A 22,253-nucleotide genomic window follows, 5' to 3' on the forward strand; every position below is an offset into this window, starting at 1 on the left:
AAGGCCTACAAAGCTCTAAAGGAAAGCATGTGACCAGGTATTATTATACCCAGCCAAGATGTCATGCACATATAAGAGCAACTGACAGATGTTCTCAACACCAACAGACTCCAGGAATTAAGAACACAGAAGTCCTTCTTGAGGAAAACTGCTGACTGACAACATCCATCCAACTAAGAGCTGAATCAAAAGAATCTGTGAAAAGTAGCATTAAAGTAAAAGGACCCGAGAAATGGCATTAGAGCCATTTTGGTGTGGAACCAAGACTAGAAACATACAAGTGGGCCATCCTGATCTTCCACAACAAGGACTTCATTCCCACTGTCTAAAACAGAGGCACTTCACTAAAAAACAAACTATAATGACTCCAGCCTATTAATATCCTACTAATTTTTTTTGCTCAATCTTAGAGAGGGCTTTCAGGAAATATTTTAGGATAAAGAAATATTTCTTTAAAGTTTAGCAAGTCAAATTTTAGTTCAGTATCTTTTTCTTTTGTCAGAGTCAAGGAAAATTAATTTTTTTTTTTTTTTTCGAACCGAACTCAAGCAGTTTTTAATGATTTTCTAGGAACTGCGACGTGGGGAGGTTGGGGTTGGTGTATCAGTCGCAGCGGCCGGGCCTTCTCATGAGGCCCAGCCGCCCTTCCGCGGGCCGGTTGGTGTGCAGGCTGGCTGTGACGCGGGGGTGCACGGGAAGGGGTGGGTGAGGAAGAGGGCACCCCATGCTCCAAGCCCTGCAAGCAGGACAAGCCCGGAGATTTGAGGGGTTGCAGAGATTGGCGGGGTCAGTGTTCGCATTCCTGACGGTGGGACGCCACCCAAGGGGCAATCGGAACGGGAGGTGGGTGAGCCCAGAGCTGGCACTCAGTCCTACTGGGCTCTGAGAAGAAGGGCCGGAAGCGGGGAGAGAGCGGGTACGTCCGACTCGGGGTGGGGGGCGCGCTACCTGAGGGGGTGGGAAGAGAGTGAGTCCAGGGGGTTGCAGGTGCACTGCCGCAAGCGCCTCCACGTGGCCTCCAGGAAAATTAAATTTAACATTGCTTAAACAGCATGCATCCTTTGCATAATCTAATTCTAAGGGAAAATACCACTCTAAGTTGTAAACAAGCAACTTGTGGAATCCCCCTTTTTTTTTTTTTTTTGGCCACTCAGCCCAGTTGTTCGTTGATGATCGCCTGCATGTGGAGGCCAGCAGCTCCAGGAAAGGTGCACAGCCTGAAGTCAGGAAACACTGCATCCTGTCCCGGGCCTGGTTCCCATTTGGGGATGAGCTCCCATTAATGCTCTCCTAATCCTACAATTCTCTCTTCTGCAATAATTTTATAGGAGGATGTGGGAATTAAGATAACAGCACAGGAAAAACATCTCAAAAGATAGGAAAGTGCTTCATTGTGTTAATAGGTCCAATCCAATCAGAAGAGCCCATTCTCTGACCATACTGGTAAAGGGAAAGTTTCCTATCGAAAGGTGATGCCCAGGTACCAGAGGTGGGGAGTTTCACTCAAGGCTGGCTTCAAACCTGTTCACTGCACCCTGGCTTCTGCAGCTACTGCATGATGTCCACCTCTGCCCTGAACCCTCCCCTGGGCTTCCCAGGGCATCTTTCCCCATTGGGTGCCAATCATTTCAACTTCTGGTCTCAGGAGCTCTTTCCAGCTTATGGTCTCATTATATCATGATAGGTCTTTTGTTTTCTCCACTTAACCAATGCCTATAAATTTTGACGGCCCTGGATTAATTCCCCTACCCCATCCAGCCGACCTTTGGGATCTGACAAGCTGCTGTCCTAAACCCATGTGACCCTTGGCTGGACGGTCCTCCCCAGCACGCCTGATGAAAAGGCTGGCAGCCACCGTGACCTCCAGGTCAGGCAGGCCGTGGTGGTGTGAGACTCTGGCCTTCTCCCCGCACTGCCATCTCTACATTCTTGCAGCCCTCACCTCTACCTGCACCATGGCCTTGGCCTCCTAATTGGACTCCCTTTCCCCAGGTCCAGAGTCTTTGCTTCAGTTTCCACTGGGTCACATACCCAACAGTATGGCAGTAAATCTCAGATTCTTTATGGAATCGGGTAACATATAAATGAGCATGCAGTCAAAGAAAGAAATTGTAGTCTCCCTGCTCCCAAACCTGCCCACTTCAAAGTTCCAGAGTACAGAGAGAGGATGTGAACATTAGCCCACCCTCTGCCTTAACACCAGCAGTGGATTTCCAACAGAGTCCCCCATAGGTCCACTCACACTGTGTTCTCTAGGACATTCACAAGTACAACAAGAGTAAACAGCAGGAAAAAGGAGCAAACGGAATATTCTTTGTCCCTGAGATTGTATGACAGAGTCCCAACTCTTCCAATTCTCCCAGGTTTGACCCCAGCTCACCTCCCAGGCCCTGCCCTCCTGCAGAGCCTTTCCTTTCAGTTCTTAAAATGCAGCAGACTTGCCCCAAACCCCAGCTTTGCATATGCTCCCTCCCCCTTCTGCTTCCTTACATAGCAGGCTAAGTGGGACATCCTCTTGGAAACTACCTTCCCTAGCCAATGCAGGCTGGGAAGGAAGGCTTTTCTGAGATCACTGGCCTTGTGCCTGCCTTCCTTCTTCCTTCTTCCCTTCAATTATTGACTGAGCACACACTGGATGTCTGCCCTGTGACCTGTGACAGATGGGGATACTGGCAAGGGAGAACATGAGGGAGAGGACAGTGTGACAAGGGCAACTATTGGCAGAGCGACACTGGTGAGCAAACTTCCTCAAAGCATTTTGCAGCCTTCATTGTTAATTGCAGATCTGGTTCCTTCACCAGACTGTGACCTCTGGGAGAGGCAGGGCTGTATCTGTTTGTACTATGCCCTAGCCCTGAGCAGAGGGCCTGCTACACAGTAGGAACACGGGCAGAGTAGGAAGGGACTTCACAGGCACGGGACCAAATGCCAAGGGCCCCAGGGAGGACACTCCCAGGCTGAGGCCTACATTTAAAGCCACTTCTGAGGCTGCTCGTCAGTGTGAGGCCCAAATCAGTTCAACATGAAACTGTTTATTACCGACTTGTCACTGGAAAGAAGTTGTGGGTTATTTACAGCCCTGAGGTTTTGAGTCAGAGGAAACAGTTGAGTTTTTCTAGTAATCACTGGTAAACTGTGAAACAATGTGAATTGTGACTGTGTGTATGTGTGTGAGCATGATTTTTAAGCAACACAGTCAGGTTTTTGAAGCCATCCATCATGATCAAGAGAAAAGAATCCTGTCCTCTTACTGGCTGGACCACCTTGTCCACTGTGCCTAGGAAGAAATCCACCCCAATCCACCCCCTGCTTACATGTGTGCAGAAAACAAAGAACCACAGGACTTAGGAAAAGAATCAAAAAGACAAAAAAAAAAAAGAATCAACAGTCAAAATGGGGACAAAACTGGTTCTTGGCTCACACTAAAAAAAAAAAAAAAAAAAAAAAGGAAACATAAACCTTTAAAATTCAAAGTTTGTTTTTCAGGGAGATTTAAGAACATCCATCAAGAAAACAAAAACAGGCTGCCAAGAAAAAGCACCCTGAGAACACTGACCTTGTTTGGCAATTAAAAAAACATGATTGCTAGGGAAAACAAAAAAACTCAACATAGATATAGTAAACAGTGGAAAGAAGTCTCTTAAAAAAATGAGTTGGTGAATGAGAAAATCAATTCAAGCACCTCTAAGAATCTGGAAGAAAAAAGGCAAAGTAACAGAAACAATGAAAAAAAGATAAAAGATGTAAAAGATGGATTTGGAGTTCCAATCTCCATACAACAGTTATAAAAAGAAAAAAATAAGCAAATAAATGGAAATCAGCACATAAAAAAGAAGACAATTTCTTTGAGCTACAGAAAGACTTGAACTTCCAGTTCAACAATGTCAGAGAGGATTATCGAAAAAAGAAAAGAATACCTATAGTTTGATCAATCATTTTCAAGAATAAATTATGTAAAAATCCTTAGCAGGAGTTCCTGTCGTGGCGCAGTGGTTAACGAATCCGACTAGGAACCATGAGGTTGCGGGTTCGGTCCCTGCCCTTGCTCAGTGGGTTAACGATCCGGCGTTGCCATGAGCTGTGGTTTAGGTCGCAGACGCGGCTTGGATTCCCAGTTGCTGTGGCTCTGGCGTAGGCCGGTGGCTACAGCTCCGATTCGACCCCTAGCCTGGGAACCTCCATATGCTGCGGGAGCGGCCCAAGAAATAGCAACAACAACAACAACCAAAAGACAAAAAAAAAAAAAAAAAAATCCTTAGCAAACAAAAACAGATCACTCACAGAGGAAATATAATTAGACAATAGCCGAATTTTTTTTTTGTCTTTTTATGGCTGCACCCGCGGCATATGGAGGTTCCCAGGCTAGCGGTCCAATCAGAGCTGTAGCTGCCTGCCTACACCAGAGCCACAGCAACTGGGAATCCAAGCCGCGTCTGCGACCTACACCACAGCTCATGGCAATGCCAGATCCTTAACCCACTGAGTGAGACCAGGAATTGAACCCGCAACCTCCTGGTTCCTAGTCGGATTCATTTCTGCTGCCCCACGACAGGAACTCTGACAATAACTGAATTTCTTTTTTTTTTTTTTTTTTTTTTGTCTTTTTACCTTTTCTAGGGCTGCTCCTGCGGCATATGGAGTTCCCAGGCAAGGGGTCTAATTGGAGCTACAGCCACCGGCCTACACCAGAGCCACCACAACGAGGGATCCGAGCCGCGCATCTGCAACCTACACCACAGCTCATGGCAATGCTGGATCCTTAACCCACTGAGCAAGGCCAGGGATCGAACCCGCAACCTCGTGATTCCTAGTCGGATTCGTTAACCACTGCACCACAACAGGAACTCCAATAACTGAATTTCTTATCTATAACATTGGAGACCGAATTTATGAGGCAATGTTTATGCATTTCAGCATGGAAGATTTGTGACCCCCGTTAACCACTGCGCCACAATGGGAACTCCAATAACTGAATTTCTTATCTATAACATTGGAGACCAAATTTATGAGGCAATGTTTATACATTTCAACATGGAAGATTTGTGACTGTGACCTCAGAATTTTATATCTAGCTAAACTTTCCTTTATGTATAACAGCAAAAGGACACACAAGTTAAGGTACTGAAGGTCCCAGAAAGTAAACACTTTCTGAAAAACAACCAAAAAAAAAAAAAAAAACTTGAAGTTTTCCAGCCAAATGGAAATTAATCACAGTAAATAACTGAAGAAAGAGTAAGATATACTACAGAAAAAATACTGTGAGCTATGAAGCCAATTATAATCTATTATGGACAACAAGTGGGTTATAATGTGATGATGACACTTAATAACTTTCAAAAAAGGATGCTTAGAATAGAAAAAGCATATAAAAATTTGGTATTAATCTAAAGTTACAATTTCATGTTATTCCAACTAAGTCTAAATGTGGGAAGGGAAAGAGGGAAGAAAAAGTATGCTAAAGGTTTTATCTTATCTGGAAGAATAATTGTCATCTACTCTTGATGGTTAGAGAGAAAGACACACATTGTAATATGTTCGTTAAAAATTTAAACAAAAATAATTTTTTTTTTTTTTAATAAGAGTTCCTGTTGTGGTGCAGTGAGTTAAGAACCCGAAATAGTGTTCTCGTGGATGCAAGTTAGACCCCTGGCCTTGCTCAGTGGATTCAGGATCTGGGTTTGCTCCAAGCTGCAGCATAGGTCACAGATGCAGCTTTGATGTGGCTGTGGTGTAGCGCCAGCGGCTGCAGTTCTGATTCAGCCCCTATCCCAGGAACTTCCGTATGCTGCAGGTGTGGCCAAAAAAGGAAAAAAATAATAAAAAAATTTAGGGAGTTCCTGTCGTGGCACAGTGGTTAACGAAATCTGACTAGCATCCATGAGGAAGCAGGTTTGATCCCTGGCCTCGCTCAGTGGGTTAAGGATCCCTCGTTGCCATGAGCTGTGGTGTAGGTCACAGACTCAGCTCGGATCCTGTGTTGCTGTGGCTGTGGTACAGGCCTGCAGCTACAGCTCTGATTAGACCCCTAGCCTGGGAACCTCCATATGCCTTGCATTAGGCCTAAAAAAAGGAAAAAAACAAACAAAAAATTTAAACAAAAACAGAGTATGTGTGTATTATATATATATATAAAGAATGTATATATATATTGTAAATCCAAGGAATATGCTAGTCCAAGGAACATGGTATATTCCAAAGAAAACCTCACAATAGTCTCAGGTAGGACTCTTACAAACTAATTGACCATTCTGTAGAAATTAACATCACATATTGAAACCAATCATCACAAGCCACTTGAAACTAGAAAACATTCTCCCCCAAACTCTTCCATAAAAGAGAAAATATTTAAAGAGAAAAGACCAAAATTATTGCTATTTAAGAAATGACTGACTATAATTACACTACTTATCAAATTTACAGGATGCAGCCAATGTCCTGCTCAGAGGAGAACAACAACTATACTTCAATTTTTTTTAATTTTATTTTTTAAAATTCAATTTTTAAAAATGGGAAAAACAAAAAGAGTACATTATTCAATAAAATTATTGAGAAAACTAGCTTTCCCCTTGGAGAGAAAGGCAAAGTGAGGGTTCCTACCTTATACCATGCACAAAAATAAATTCCATGGGAATTAAAGATTTAATAATAAAAGCAAATTATAAAACAGAATATAGATAAATATTGTCTACATTGGCATGGGAAAAATCTTTTCTAGGGTGGTCAAAGCCAGACACCATCAAGGAAGAGACTGATAGATTGGACCATGTGAAACTAAAAACTTAAACACAACGACGACTCATATCGAATGAAATGACAAAAGTCAACACAGGAAAAGTATCTGCACTGTAACAAGCTCTTACAATTAAAGACTAATTCCTCAAAGCAAACAAAGGACCTCAGTAGGCAAGTCACAAACAAGAACCTCAACGGCCAATAAACATAAGAAAAGCCACTGAACCTCATCTTTTTTTTTTGGACCACGGCTTAAGGCTGCTTGACATGGGATCTGTGTTCCAGACCAGGGACTGGACCCAGGCCCAGGAGTGAAAGTGTAGAATACTAACTTAACCAGGAGAACCTCAATCTTAATAAACAAAGAACTCCCAATTCAAACAGTATCAGCTGTTGAGGAATCTAGTCGTACAGGTGGTAAATCTCCAAGCAGAAAGCCAGCCACAGTTTAGCAGAAAGGGAGTTCTGTCTGAGCGTGTCCTCAAAAGCCAAATACCTTCACTTTGCAAGCAGATCCCCAAGAATCTTATATAAGCAATCTATTGGGGGGGGGGAATGTTAAAAGTTCACATAGGTATGCAACCTGTTTGGCTAAAAGGGGGAAAAATAAAGACCTTATAAGATGATATACTCTTATCTGCGTGCATATTCACAAACTCTGGAAAAACATTCAAAACTAGTAACAATGGTTACCTGTGGAGAAGTGGTGGGTATTAGGCAGATGGGGCACAGCGTGGAATGGGGACTCCCCCCTCTCTATATTTTGTTTTTTATTTTTTTGAACCACATAAATGTATTATCTATCAAAAAATTAAAATCCTGTGCTGTTCAGTAAAAATAATTATAATTGGACTTGACTTTTTTTTCCATACAAACACTCTCAGATAGCATGGTGTTCCGGTTTTGACTTTTCAGATAGAAACTAACTACTCACACCTCAGCCTAGAATCTAGCTGTACTGAGACTCCATGGCAGTGCTTGTGGAAAATTCCATTATAAGACTTTCTAAAGGGCAGTTTGGTAATATGTATCGAAACATAAAACTTTCATACCCCTTCACCTAGCAAAGGCATTTCTGAAAACTTATCCTAAAGAAATTCCTGAATATGCGTGCAAAGATGATTCTGCAGCATTATTTCTTATAAGGGAAATTGGAAACTATTACTATCCATCCATTTGCATTCGATAGCACAAAGAGTATCATCACCACTGACGCAGCTAGTCTTCGAGCCACACTTTGAGTTGTAAGACCTTAGAAGCTCCCCGTCCCACGTTCCTAGTGGGACTCTATTATCTCTGCTCCCCGCATCCTCTACCCCGCTCCTAGATGCGCCACCCACACCCTGGGCCAGTCCGCTCACCTAGTCAGCGCAGGGCTGCGGTGGTTGGGGTTGGAGCAGAAGATGTTGTTTGACTTGCGCGTGCAGTCCAGGAACTCGCCGACCGACTGGCTGCGGAGCTCGGCCAGCGGCCTGGCCTCGTGCTTGAGGAACCACTGATGCGCCTCGACACACTTGGCGCAGAGGAGCTGCTCACACTCAAAGCACCAGTAGTTGGCTGGTTCTTTGCAGCGGGTGCAAAGCGCCTGCGAATCCATGATCTGCCGGTACACGGACAGGCGCCGCTGCAGGCTCTCGAAGAAGACGTTATCCAGGGCCTGCGTGTCAGCGCCTTGGGGCCAGGGTGCCTGGCAGATGGGGCACTGCAAGCCCGGCTGCGGCAGGCATCCTGAACACAGCGTGTGCAGACAAGGTAGCAGCTTGGGGCATTTGGCTTCCTTCCGGCAGCCCTGGCAGCGCAAGAACTGGAACTCTTCTTCCATGGCTTGCTGGGGGACCAGAGAGGGAGGTGAGACCCGAAGTTCCAGGAGTCCCCACCCAACACGTGCTTGCCCCTATGGCTGGAGGCTGGGAGTGGAACTTACTATTCCATACCAGGCTGTCACTGGATGAGGCAAAACCCATCAGCACCCCAATCCTCCGTTTACTCAAACCTTCCCACACTTACTCCACAATTTACTGAGCACCTGCTTCTCCTAAGACACGGTACTAGGCCCATCCTATACACGGATGTATAGCACACATCCCTGCCTTCAAGGAACTTAAGTTTAGAAAAGAGATTCATTAAGTGTATGTCATATAACCTCATATAAAATACCAAAATACACTTTGGTAGTTCTTCAAAAAGTTAAACGTAGAACTACCATATGATCCAGCAATTCCACTCCTAGATATATACCCCCAAAAACTGAAAACAAGTACCCAGATACCCATTGTTCTACACACAGCATTATTCACAATAGCCAAAAAGCACAAACAACCCAAGTACCCATCAACAGATGAACGGATAAACAAAATGTGGTATACAATGGAATATTATTCAGACTTCAAAAGGAAATTCTGATACATGCTACAACATGGATGAACCTTGAAGACATTATGCTAAGTAAAATCCAATACAAAGGGAAAAATGTTGTAGGATTAAACTTATATGAAATATCCAGACTAGGCAAAATCAGAGACAAAAAGTAGATTAGAGGCTCTCAGCCACTGGGGGAAGAGGGGAATAAGGAACTATTACTTAGACGGTACAGACTTTGGATGAAAAAACTCAGGAAAGATATGGGTGATGGTTACACAACATTACCAACGGCTTGAAGCCACTGGCTTTTACACTTAGAAAAGGATAAAACACACATAACACATAGATGTTATTGTATTTTACTACCAAAAAAATGCTAAACACAATACGTGGCACATGAAAAGTGTTCATAAAGGTTAACGGTATTGTTAATATTATTCCTGGGTGTGATAAAGCAGATAATAAAAGTTACTGCAATGTGGTCTTACGTGTACTTTCAAGAGGAAGAGTAAAAAGGGCCTGTTAGAACACAGAGCAAGTGATGTAAGTAGTTCCTTTGATGTGGGAGGCTGGGGAGTCTGTGCAGGAGGAGACTAATAAACTCCTATTAAACCCTTTGGGGATGGGGGTTGGGAGGGCAGAGGACTCGGAGAAAAGGATCCAAGAAGCTTCCTAAAGGGGGAACCACAGGAACTTGAGGCCTTAGCCAAGACACCTACCTCTCTGCCACTTTCTGATCTAAGAACTAGGGTTCTGGTTTTTCAACGCCTGGGACATACTCGGGGCTCCCAAGCCAGTGCAATAAGGCTGCTATTTCCTTTCGTCCTAACAGGTGGGGTCTTTCACCTGAGGCAGGGATAAGAGGTAAGTCGCCAGCGTGGGCGCAAGAGTCTGGTCTCCAGTGCCACTGACCCTCAGCATCTCACCCCGCTGCTAGTAGAGAATCACAGTCCAGAGAGGCCCACCTAACTCATCCTGGTCCCCTTTTCTACTTTCGCGCATCCCTACCCCAATCGAGAAGGTCAGAACCCTTGGGCCTGATCTTCCCTCTTTGTGTCACTCTTTAAGGTACCTGACCAAGTTTCCTTGTCCTTTCCCATCTGTTCTCCCCCACCCACCCACCCCTACCCCGTCCTCCGACCAAAGCAAATCAACAAAGCCTAAACCCCATCTCCCCAAACGCAGTAGTACCTCTGTGGGGCTGGGGCTGGGGCTGGGCTGGTGTCCTTCGGTGGGGGCTCCGGGGGCGGCATGGTGGGGGCCTGGGGCAGTACGGGGTTCTGCTGGGGCCCCGGAGATCGGGCGGGTGCCGGTTCCTGCTGCATGGAATCCAGCGCAGTTTCGTTTCTCGGTTTTGATCTGGGAGGGCGGGAGAAGCTGAACCAGAGGCGTGCGCGAGAGCACTGAGTTCCCGGAGCAGTTCAAAGGGGAGGTGCCCGCTCTGGGCCCGCCTCCCGAGAGGAAGTGAGACGCGAGCTGTGGGGGGAGGCTCTAGGGCGGAGAGGCCAACTGTGGGTTTTGAAGGCTCGTCCAGAACGGGGAGCAGGGAGAGGGAGGAGAGGAGTAGACTCAGAGGTGGACTTTGGCAGAACTGACCCCGAGGGAGGCAGCCCCCGCCCTCGGCTTTGAAACGTTCATTCAGCTCACACTGGCTCAGCTTTTGTGCCAGCCCTCCGCGGGGAGCCGGGGCCGCAAGGATCTCATTCCCTGCTTTGGAAGAGCAGGCCCCTCCGTGGAGATTTTTCACACAGTATTGAGACTAGCTGGAAAGGAAGTGTCTCACTGGGACTTGAAGGAATGGTGGGAATTTACCAGGGATTCAGAGATTGCAGGACTCTTTACACAGAGAGAACAGCACGTGCAAAGGCGTGGAGGTTTGAAACAGGAGTGCCTGTTTAGAAACTAGTTTTGGTTATTTTCAGATTTAAGAGGGGACCCATGTAATGTCAGCCTAGGAATGGGCTGGGGCAAGATGGTAGCTAGGGAGACCCGACCTGTACTGTGGGCAATAGAGAGTCAGTGAAGGGTTTGGAAGCCAGGAGCAACAGGATCCTTTGCGTATGCTGGGACAGTCACTCTGACGACCAGGGCCCAGTGGTCTGGTCTAGGACAGTGGCTGTGGGATGCCTGGGAGGACCTGAGTCAGAGACACTGGGAGTAGACTGTGTGGAGATGAGGGGAATGGGACGATGCCCTGTGTGACCATTGGAAGGGCTGGTGAATCCGAGGCAGTAGAGAGTGGGGAAAGCTGGCAAGCAGGAATGGGAAAAGTGAGGGGAGAGCAGGTTTGCTCTTGGCCAAAGGAGAAGCCCAGGCCCCCAGCTGGTGTGGGGAGAAAGCACAACTCCAGGTGGCATCACTGGGCCAATGCCGCTGTCTTCAAACTTCAAAGCATCCCAGCCATTGTGCGGACTCCCATTCCTGTTCTGTACCCATTCTGTGCTCAGCTCCAGCTTGGGACAGACTATAGAGGGATGATAACAGGGCCTTGCTCTTGTAAAGCTTATAGTAGGGAAGGATAACTAACTTCCCAGGGACAGTGAGAAGCCTCAGGAACCTACCCTATCCTGCAGCTTGATCAGTAAGGAGTCATCTGCAGAAGGGACCTGGAAGTGGTCTATGGCTGAGGGGCCTGAAGAGGCAGGAGTGGCATGTGTGAGACAAGGAAAGCTTTTTAATTTCTTTGCCCACTTTGGGAGACAGACTGCCCAAAATCTTGTTGGAAATTACTGCTTCTCAGAGTAAATTCACCATTTGCATTTGAGTTTTCTCAATTGGTGGAGAGGCAAGTTACCTCTGCGTACCTGGATCAGGGGGCTGCTCTTTCTGCACCTGCAGAACCAAGGATCTCACCTCTCTGGTGCTCGGAGGGCTGCTCTGGCATAACACTGTGCGATCCCCTTGTTTCTTACTCTGCCATGCTCCCTGAGGTCTGCAAATGAAATTTCTTGCATTTTGTACCCAGGTTCAGGCCCTCCTGACCCACAGTGACCTGGCTACCCCTTCTTTCCACAGGTAAGCACTGAGATCCACTCTGTGCCAGGCCCTGCTTGCTGGGCTGGGGGGAAACAAAGGAATAATTTGTTGATCATTCCATAGAGGAAACCCTAATTCTGAATAAGGGCAACCTCCTCCAAAATCCTGTCCCTAGTTTGTGAGTTTGTGCTGAGAGAAGGCTGGTAACATTTCCTTGATTCTAGAGAAGATCCAGCTCCTGACAACCTTCTTACAAAACTCAACTTTCCTTTCAGCTCCTTTTCTAAGGCCCAGTGGGAGAAGGGAGCAGGGAGTAGGAACCTCTAGAGGACTCTTGTGAGATCCCAGGAACCCAGACTACTCTTCCTTCCCGCTCCGCGGCCGCAGTTCGGTCCTCCTAGCGCAGGGGGCGCTGTGCGATGGCGGGATCCGGGCCTGGACTGCCTCCTCTTCCTGGCCTGGGCCGCCGCAGCCCTCCGCTGCGCAGGCGAACCCGGAAGCGGTGGCGGGCAGGGGCGGGGCACTGTGGTGGCCCGCTGGTCAGGACCTGTACCGCGCCGGGGCGTGGGGCGTTCCTCCTGTCAAGAGCCATGCTCGGCAGGTCCGGGTACCGGGCGCTCCCCTTGGGGGACTTTGACCGTTTCCAGCAGTCGAGCTTCGGCTTCCTGGGCTCGCAGAAGGGCTGCTTGTCCCCGGAGCGGGGCAGCGTGGGCCCGGGGGCCGGTGAGTGGCCGCCCAGAACAGCGGACCTGGGGAGCACCGGCTGGCACCCCTGGTTCCGAACCCTGCCTCTCGGGAGTCAGCTGGTCCGGTCCCCCCCGCACCCTATGAGGAGGGACCAGGAGGGGACACGATGTGGAGAAGAGCCTGGATCAGGCGATGGGATCCTACCGCTGATCCGCCCTTCCCCGGGCTACAGCCCCAGAGCTCTCTCTTCCAAGAAGCCTGGACTCTTTCCCCGTTTTATCACCGCAGAGGTTTCAAGTTCCCATTTTGCCTAGAAAGAAACTTAAGGTCTAGGCACAGGAGGTGACCAGCATGCCAAGGGCACTTGGCTGCAGAGAAATGACAGAATCTTCATCCCAGGGGCACCTCTAGACTCCCTGAGCACCTCCCCGTGTCCTAGTGGGGATATGCAAGCCAGAAGGCAGGGCCTTGGGTGCCTGTTGTGTCTTGCTCCAAATCCTTGAGTGATTCCCTCAGCCCTCAGGCCAGATGGTACATGTCTCAGCCTGATAACCGAACCTCAGAGGGTTTGGTCCCTCTCTGACCTTCCTGTAATGACAGTTGCCCCATCCAAGGGTTCCTTTCCAACAGGGGCCACATGGGTCAGAAGGAGGCAGGAAAGGAGACCAATATTCAGGGGCTCCGAGCCCAGAGGGTATGGGGTTCCTGGAAGGGTGGAGCAGAGGCGCCTGTTGGCTTCCTGTCCAGGGTTGGGAATGAAGGGAGAGCAGAGAATAATCTCATTCTAGATTCTAGGCTTTCTCAGGTTCATTCCCATCCTGGGCTCTGGGATCTTGGTTCAGATAAGTCTCACCTTCCTCATTCCCCCTCCCCCACTCCCCCCGAAGTTGGTTCAGGTGAAGCATGCATTTGATGATCTTTAGGGCGTTAAGGTAGGGTGAGGTATTGTGAGACAGGAAAGAACTTAGCCCTCATTTCTAGCACCTGTTGAGGAGCCTTTGCTGCTTTATCCCTTTAGACTAAGGCATTATCTCCAAAAGGACTCCTTGAAAGCGCACTTCTGGGGCTGGTGGTAGAGGAGGTATTATGCCAGCAGCATTTAGTTTAACCCTGCGTATGTTTGCAGAGGCCCAGGTACTCTTGGCTCTGTGCCAGGTATGGGAGGCACTATAAATCAGACAAAAGGATTGACTCCTAGTGAGGAGAGCAGCACATGATTGGCTTCTCAGCGTCCTTGGCTGTTGCCTAGCAGAGAATAGGCCTTTCGAGGGGGGCACTTGGGACAGGTTAGCTTTGATGTGTGGGAGAAAGCAGCAGTTCTTAACTAACACCTGCTCAAATATACAGGAGTAATATTAGACAAGGCAAGATGGCCCTTAGGGCACTGAAGTAGGGTAAAGAGCTGTGAGCTCGGAAAGAACATCTTGGCCCTTGAAAAGGAAGGAGCTGCTGAAAGGGGAGGTGGGCAAAAGGTACACTTGACCGAGTTCATTCAGCCTGCGGCTGTCCTTTCAGATCCAGTAGGCATTCCTTGACTGCGTGTGCTCTCTTGTTCCCAGATGCACCCCAGAGCTGGCCCTCCTGCCTTTGCCATGGCTTCATCAGTTTCCTGGGGTTCTTGCTGCTGCTGATCACCTTCCCCATTTCAGGCTGGTTTGCCCTGAAGGTAAGCCTAGCTGGGTCAGCCCCTAGGGTGGTTGGGCTGCATTGAGAGCTTTGGCATTGGTGGATGAATTCCTCATCCTCTACCTCCTTCCCCTAAATATTGTCACACCTCGGTGACATGCGCTGGGCAAGGCTTGTTCATTCTCACCTTTCAGATGAGGAAACTGAGGCTCAGACTTGTCTAAAGTCATTCTGGGGGCCAGGAAGTGGTAGAAATAAGTCTTCCCAAACTCCCAAGTCTGGGGATCTGGACATTGGCTTTAAGGTACACACAGATATCTTTGCCAAATCTTCCTCCCTTTGGATTAGGCTAAATTGGACATGAAAGACACTCAACCTGGCCCAGAAGGTGATGAGTAATAGGGACTCAGTCCTCGTTTTCCACAAAGGATGGTAAAGATGGGAAAGGATGAACTGTAGTGGAGGGTCACACCTGAGAGCTTCAGGGAAGGTGAAGCCTGCTCTGGTGTGGCCTGGCCAGCTGTCAGCTTGGGGTTTGGTGTGGTCTGGAAAGGAGTCCTTAAAAGGGCCTAAATCCTAGTCCTAAAACTGCCACTGAAATATCATGTGACCTTGGGCAAGTCAGTGTCTGTCTGGGCCTTCATTTCTCAACTTGGACATATTTCCTTCTTTGAGGACGCCAGGAACCTGAAGTTGGCAAAGCCCTTTACTCGAGGTTGCTGTTAGGGCAGCTCAGCTTTTCCCTTAACTAAGACAAGGGCAGACAGTTTCCGGTTTGAGTCATGTCTAGCTTCAGTCTAGACACACTGCTGAAAGGCTTCACTGAGGATCAAGTCACTACTGTGAGCAGTTGAGAACATGGCTTTTGGAATCATTCAACACTGGCCCTCAAATCTTGCCTGTTTCACTTGAGGACTTTGTGATTTCTGAGCAAGTCACTTAACCTCTCAGAACCTTGGTTTTCTCTAAAAACAGAGCTAAGGAATTCCCATTGTGGCACAGCTGAAAGGAATCCGACTAGGAACCATGAGGTTGTGGGTTCGTCGCTGGCCTCGCTCAGTGGGTTAAGGATCCAGTGTTGCTGTGAGCTGTGGTGTAGGTCGAAGACGCAGCTCAGATCCTGCGCTGCTGTGGCTCTGGCGTAGGCCGGCAGCTGTAGCTCCCGTTTGACTCTTAGCCTGGGAATCTCCTTGTGCTGTGGGTGAGGCCCTAAAAAGCCAAAACAAATAAATAAATAAATAACAGAGCTAAGGATACCTGATATTGAGCAAGGCCTGGAGGAAGAGGTGAGGGAGGGACCTGGACAGACATCTTGCCAGCATCAGCCCAGCGCTGTCCACCCTTTCCTGTGGACAGGTCGTGCCCACCTATGAGCGCATGATCGTGTTTCGACTGGGCCGGATCCGCACCCCTCAAGGACCCGGTATGGTTCTGCTCCTGCCCTTCATTGACTCTTTTCAGAGGGTGGATCTGAGGACACGAGCCTTCAATGTTCCTCCCTGCAAGGTGAGGGGCTTCTCGGCTCCCCTGGACAGAGGGAGTCGGGCCTTGTGCAGGGTGTATTGTGGATGCCAGTACCTCAGCCTGTGAGTATCCATCAGGGGTGAGGGGTGGCAAAGACACCAAGAAAGAGGAGGAGGGAAAATGGGAGGGCGTCCTTGCTCCATCCACCTAACCCCATGCCCCCGAGGAGCTAGAGACCAGGCGAGTGGGCCTGGCCTCCCTGAAGCCGCAGCCCCTCTTTCATGTCCTCCCCCAACAGTTGGCCTCAAAGGATGGGGCTGTGCTGTCCGTGGGAGCCGATGTCCAGTTCCGCATCTGGGACCCAGTACTGTCAGTGATGACGGTGAAAGACTTGAACACAGCCACGCGAATGACAGCCCAGAATGCCATGACCAAGGCCCTGCTCAAGAGGCCTCTGCGGGAGATCCAGATGGAGAAGCTCAAGATCAGCGACCAGCTCTTGGTAGGCAGCTCCACACAGGGCAGAGTCCGGTGGCCGGCACCTGGGCCCTGCTCTGCCTGCCAGGGCACTTTGAGCAAAGCACCAGGTCACTCCGGGCCCCGGTTTACTTTATGTCCCCAGAGTGTAACAACTTTTGCAGAACCAGTGGCGTGGGCAGGACTGTGAGCTGAGGAACAGAAGCCGGGTGCAGGCCATAGGGATCTAGGGCAAACCAGGCCCTGAGAGGTGAAGGGGCTGGGACACTGGAGTGATCTGACAGATACTTGGGTCCTCACCAGACAGGCCGGTGGGTGAAAGGAGCAGGGGCCTCCCTGACCTGGTCACGTGCTGGGAAACTCCCTGCTTCCCGAGGCAGCCGTGCGTTTTTGTGGTTTGGCTTTTTTTGTGGTGAAAAGAACAAAGGGACGTGAGAACATTTGGACCTTTCTCCTGCCTCTTCTCCATGTGTGAGCAGCCACGCTGAGCTTCACCTCACGTCTCCCCTGTGACGAGATGGGGTGGAAACACACATGTGAGGGCGTGCGCTCTGCTCTTTAGGCTGGCCTTGTGCTTTCTCCACGTCCTGGCACAGGACCTCAGATGAAGGGTCCCTCCTTCCTCCGGGCCCTTTATCCCCAGGTCTAGAAGATGGGAGGGGGAGTGGCCCGTCCAGGCCTCAGACCCTTCAGGATACAAATCAACCAACTAGGTGAAATTCCCAAGAAAGCTCTATTTGTGATAGTAACCATAGCTCTCACGTGCACCCCTTTTGCCTTCTGTATTGTATCTGGGCTTTACTTTTTGCTACAAGAAGTCCAGTATTAATGGTTTATTTCAGAGGAAGGAAACTAAGGCTCAGAAATTGACTTGCCCTTAAGAGCCGTGGTCAAGGGCAGAGCTGGGCCAAAGCCAGATCACCTGCCCCTCACTCCTCCATCCAGTGCTTGTCGTCTATGACTCAGATCACAAGTTGCTAACAAGTTTTGCTCATGAAACTCCATACCGTTTTAGAAGAGAAAATTGATCTCCATCTTGTTGCCGTTGTTCTGGGGCAACAAAACCAGAGAGGCAAGGCCTTTTGGGAGAATGAGTCCCACAGCAGAATGTTAGGGCCGTTGCCCAGACTGAATTGGCTCCCAATAAATGGAGTCAATGCTGGTAAAAATGAAATCTCAGGAAATCCAGCACCCTTCCCTTAAGCCCTGGTTCAAGCATACAGTTCTCATTCTCATTCCTTCTTCTGCCTACTTTCCATCTGCAGGGATAGCACACTCCCCACCTCCCGCCTGTTGGGCCCTCCTTAGCCACTTACCCACTCATCCTCTAGGCCAGCCCTCTCCCCTCGCAGCCCCTGTTTCACCCCTGACTGCCTGGCCCAGCCTCCCCCCACCAGCCCTCTGCGCAGCCTTTGTCTTTTAGGCCTCAAGAGGAAACACTCTAGGGTGAGAACTCTTTCAAACCCATCTGCATCTGTGTTGTTTTCTACTTCACTGAAAACTTCTGCTTCCTCTGCCTGAGACTCCTCTCTGCCGGGCAGTGCTCTGGGCCCAGGTCTCCACTCCCTTCCTCAATTCAGCCTCCTCTCACCCTTCTGACGTCACCTGCTCTCCGTTTGCCCCAGTCCTCCTCCAGCTCTCACCCTCCATCTCCCCTTCCCCTTCCCTTCCCTGCCTCTAGGCTTAGGCTCCCCTTAGGTTTCTAAGAAAGACACAGTGGCCTCCCTCTCACTAGTGCTTCTCAGTGTTCCCCCGCCCCCGTGCTTTCCCTGGTGGCAGCCTTTCACTCCGGGGACCCATCCTTCTCTTACTCATGGCGCTTTTGTTACGCCACATACCTGGCTACTCCCTGTTCTCCTGCCCTTCAGTTTCCAGGTTTCCCTGAATGGCCTCTTTGACCTCCCGGAGGGCTAATCCACCCGGCTCTATCTGCTGCCTCTGGGCACCAGTTATTCACAACTCTGATCCAGCCCCACTCTGTCCTGCACCCTGGACCCACCTACCCCATTGCGGTGGGCTGTCCCATAGGTACCTCAAGCTTAAGGTATTCGAAAAGTCACCCTTCTTCCCCCTCCCCACCCCCACATCTGTGTCTTCCTCTGGGTGTATCTGCTGGGCACACCTGTGATCCGTGATCTGTGCAGGCACCCACACTAGAAACCTGAGTCTTCCAGCGGCTCCTCACCACCCTCCCTCTTTACAGCCATCTGGGCTGACAAGCCCAGTGGTTCTAATTCTCTAGTGTCCTTTGGTATGTAGCTTAATATAGTTTTCAGGGCTGTGCCTCTCCTCGGTGTGTCTCAGCTCACAGCTGCCTCTGCCAATACCACATCAGCATCATTTCTGCCTGTAATTTGAAACAGCATCATACCTGGTCTCTGCCTCCACTCAGTCCCTCCAATCCAGTGTCCACATAGCAACCAAGAGAATTTTTCCAGGCAGCACAGCTCTTCTGTCACTTTCCTCCTAAACTCCTTTCTGGGACTCCTTGTGTTCCAGAATAAATCCAGGCGAGCAGGAGCAGCTGCCTCTGACCCCTCGGCTGTCTCCCGTCTCCCAGCCTACACTTGAGGGTCCAGCTAAATGGATCTGTGGTTACTGGCAGTGCATTCCAGGTTCTCTTGTATGAGCTTTTGCACATGCTGTTCCCATTGCCTGGAAGGGTCCTCCTTCTCCTGATGCCCCTTCACCTGGATAACTCCTCTTGCTCCTGGCATCACTCCTCCCACCTGCTGCACCCTCTCCTGGGCCCTGCAGGTGAGCCAGGGCCTCTCCTGGTTACTCGCTACCAACTGCCCACAGCTGGGTGGTGAGTGCCCTCCACCTCCACCCCAGGCTGGGAACTTCACAAAGGCAGGCCAGGTGCCTCTTGTGCCGCTGTGGCCATGCCAGCCTGCCTAAAGAAGGTGCTCTGGAAAGGTTTGTTGAATGAGTTCCATTTCTCCCCACACCATCCTCTAGCTGGAGATCAACGATGTGACCAGGGCCTGGGGGCTGGAGGTGGACCGCGTGGAGCTGGCAGTGGAGGCCGTGCTCCAGCCACCCCAGGACAGCCCGACTGGGCCCAGCCTGGACAGCACCCTTCAGCAGCTGGCCCTCCACTTCCTGGGAGGAGGCCTGTCTTCAGTGGCAGGAGGTGCCCCTCTCCTGGGTACAGGTGAGGAGCCCCAGGGAAAGGTGGGGGTGCTCACCAGGGTGCTCAGCTTGGTGTCCGGCACAGGCTACCTGTTCCCTTCACTAAGCACCTCGGGCAGTGCACATCCTGCCCAGCTCTTCAGGCCTCCCCAGTTTTGGAGCTGACCAGAGGTAAGGCAGGGAGAAGGGTCCAGGCCCCTGAGGGTGTGGAGGCCTTTGGGAGCCTCTCTGTGGGAAGAAGCAACAGCATCCAGAAAAGAGTTTTGAATTCAAGGCTGGGGTAGTTTAGAAATGGGATTTGGAGTTATGGAACTCGGGCAGCTTCTTAGTGGAAGAGGAATTTGAACACAGGAGGAAGAGTTTTGAAGGTACAGAGGCCACAGTGAGCCTGACCTTGGCAGCCTGTTGATCTCCTTCTCTCTGCCTCCCTCCCTCCCCAATCCTGTCGGCCACCCCCAGCAGATACCTTGGAGATGGTGAGTGAGGTTGAGCCGCCTGCCTCTCACGCTGGTGCCGGGTCCAGCCCCAAACAGCCTGTGGCCGAGGGGCTGCTGATGGCCCTGAAACCCTTCCTGTCTGAGGCCCTGGTCAGCCAGGTTGGGGCCTGCTACCAGTTCAATGTCATCCTTCCCGGTGGCACCCAGAGCATCTACTTCCTGGACCTCACTACAGGTGCAGCTGCCCCCTCACCCCCACTCCCGCTTCTGCCCGGACTGCTCATAGCCCCCGCCCCCATGGTCCTTTTTCAGACTGAGCCCTGCTCCTACGAGCAGTTCAGGGTGAACCCATAGTGGTCAGGGGCCCTGACACTCTTTGGTGACAGTGACTATCCAGGCCTTGGTCTCCCTGCCCTGTCCTTGGCAACAGGACAGCCCAGATGAGATGGCTGAGCTTCCTGTACCAAGCCCTGCCCATGTTGCAGACCTGCTCATGCCAGACTGTGCTGAGCGCATTTCGTGCATTATCTCACCTACTTCTCCCCATGCGCCTGGGATGTAAGGATTATCGTCATCCCCATTTCACCAGTTTGGAAACTGAGTGGTCACACAGCCAATAGGACTTGAACCCAGGGCATTAGAACCTGAACTCTTAACCACTATTTTCCACCCTTCCCAGTGGGACACGCCCCCATCTACCCCCGTGCAGCATAGCTGTCCCCCTACTAATGCTCAGTTTTCTTTCCCCCCACAGGGCAAGGGAGGGTGGGACACGGGGCACCTGACGGCATCCCTGACGTGGTGGTGGAGATGTCCGAGGAGGACCTGCAGGCCCTGTTGTGCAGGGAGCTGCGGCCCCTCGGGGCCTACATGAGTGGGCGGCTGAAGGTAAAGGGCGACCTGTCTGTGGCCATGAAGCTGGAGGCTGTCCTCAGGGCCTTGAAGTAGCAGGCTTGGCTGACTGGCCACAGCCCAGCCCCGAGCCTAGCACCAAGCCAGGGGGGCGTCTTGGAGGAGGATGCATTGGCATTGCACCTTGGATTATTGACAAGTTTCAGGCCCAGCAGGAGCCAAGGAGTGGAGCTGGGAGACACAGGAGACTGGGAGAGGTCGGGTCAGGCAGCCCTGCCCCTCTTACCCACTTGGTTCTTTGGACAAGCCTTTGCTGATCCTGGTCCCCTGCCAAGTGCCCAGCGTAAACTGGGCACACAACACCATGACAGGAGAGCCAGGCCTGCTCGGGCCTGCTGGCCACCTGACTGGAGAGATAGGGGTGACAGAAACAGCCTGACAGCAGCTGGTTTGGTCTCAATGTGAGGGAGCAATGCATGTGGCTCGGGCCCCTGGCTCCAGAGCAGGGGTTGGAGAGGCTGGGGGAGGGGGAGGGAGAGGGGAGGTGGCCACCCAGAGGAGGTCCCTGCAGTGGCAGGGAGCTGGGGACCAGACTGGCCCACCTTGCTGATTGCAGACTAGCCCCAGGCTAGCCCAAGGGATGAGGGGGACAAGAAAGAGTGGGGCCTGCGCCTCCTGGCCCTGCTCCTGAAGATGCCTTGTCTCATCTCCAGCTCTTGTCTTGCATGCCTTAGGGGCCAGGGCCCAGGGCAGCATGCAGGAGAGCCCTGCCCTTTTCTGTGCTTCCTCCCAGAGGTTTGAAACCCTCAAATAAATATGGTGTTTACAATGTATTGGAGAGAATGTAACGGTAATGGGGGTGGGTAGGAGGGTCCCCGAGGTGATACCTCTGCTGCTAGACCAGGGCCCAGGCTCTAAAGGGTGACACAAGCCCTGACAGTGCTCTCAAATCACCCACAGCTCTCCTTCCTGTCAAGGGTCTCAGAGCCCCTGGGGCTGGAGCAGGGCTCTCTGTTCCTCTTTTGCCAGGAAAGAGGGCGTGTGGGTGTGCCAGAGCTGGTTCAGCAAACATGACATAATGAGAGGCAGGGTTGGGGGGCTCCTGTCACCTAATACCCCTGTTTTGCCACTGTTCTGGCCCAAACCCCAGGGACCCCCCCAAAAGGGGGTGCCTAAGATGTGTGGGGTTCTAAGAAATGACTCTCACTTCCTGGAGAGGCTTGTGAAAAAAAAAAAAAACTCCCACAGAAATCTGAGCCTCCTCTTTGAGGAACAGCCTCTAGCTTTTCCTTGGGCACCAGGCCTTCCCCCTCCACCCTGTCCAGCCACCTTGGCACCGGCCTGCATCCACACTGCCCTTTTGCGCCTGCCCCTGGTAGGACTTCTCAGGGTAGACCAAACACCCTTGGGTTCAGGTTTCAGCCCCAGGGCCCCTCCCTGGAGGGCCAGAGCCCCAGGCTGCTGGTCCTCTCTCTACTCCCCTGGAGGCCACCCAGCCAGGGCTGC

At 50.6% G+C, this 22,253-nt stretch overlaps 2 protein-coding genes across 12 annotated transcripts in view; one reads left to right on the top strand and one right to left on the bottom strand.

Annotated features, from left to right (window-relative positions):
- Positions 1 to 10,527, bottom strand: part of PML (promyelocytic leukemia) — a 45,112-nt gene extending 34,585 nt beyond the window's left edge. Inside the window, 3 exon segments of the mRNA XM_001925572.5 lie at positions 8,094 to 8,560; positions 10,285 to 10,331; positions 10,334 to 10,527. Of these exon segments, the coding sequence (XP_001925607.3) occupies positions 8,094 to 8,560; positions 10,285 to 10,331; positions 10,334 to 10,418 (599 nt within the window). The 5' untranslated portion in view covers positions 10,419 to 10,527.
- On the top strand, positions 8,872 to 21,580 carry STOML1 (stomatin like 1). Of its 11 annotated transcripts, none has more exons than XM_021099067.1 (8): positions 8,872 to 9,957; positions 12,059 to 12,108; positions 14,316 to 14,422; positions 15,739 to 15,888; positions 16,145 to 16,348; positions 19,285 to 19,480; positions 19,918 to 20,130; positions 20,650 to 21,580. In XM_021099067.1, the coding sequence occupies exons 4-8, from the start codon at positions 15,760 to 15,762 to the stop codon at positions 20,841 to 20,843; spliced, it is 936 nt and encodes a 311-aa protein (XP_020954726.1). In that variant the 5' UTR covers positions 8,872 to 9,957; positions 12,059 to 12,108; positions 14,316 to 14,422; positions 15,739 to 15,759; the 3' UTR covers positions 20,844 to 21,580. The 11 variants fall into 11 exon arrangements, with proteins under 11 accessions (XP_020954726.1, XP_020954731.1, XP_020954733.1 ...); XM_021099072.1 differs by having other exon boundaries at positions 8,872 to 9,636; positions 9,926 to 9,957; positions 15,739 to 16,348; XM_021099069.1 differs by lacking the exon at positions 8,872 to 9,957 and adding an exon at positions 10,668 to 10,967.

The sequence above is a fragment of the Sus scrofa genome, chromosome 7 (genome assembly GCF_000003025.6).
Source record: "Sus scrofa isolate TJ Tabasco breed Duroc chromosome 7, Sscrofa11.1, whole genome shotgun sequence".
In the NCBI taxonomy this organism is placed as follows: domain Eukaryota; kingdom Metazoa; phylum Chordata; class Mammalia; order Artiodactyla; family Suidae; genus Sus; species Sus scrofa.

What these genes read in the sequence shown, in the direction of transcription:
- STOML1 (XM_001928390.5), top strand. Translation starts at nt 12,660, where the DNA reads ATGCTCGGCAGGTCCGGGTACCGGGCGCTCCCCTTGGGGGACTTTGAC. An exon ending in CAGCGTGGGCCCGGGGGCCG is followed by an intron (nt 12,793 to 14,315) that starts GTGAGTGGCCGC and finishes TCTTGTTCCCAG; the next exon opens with ATGCACCCCAGAGCTGGCCC. An exon ending in CTTCCTGGACCTCACTACAG is followed by an intron (nt 20,131 to 20,649) that starts GTGCAGCTGCCC and finishes TTCCCCCCACAG; the next exon opens with GGCAAGGGAGGGTGGGACAC.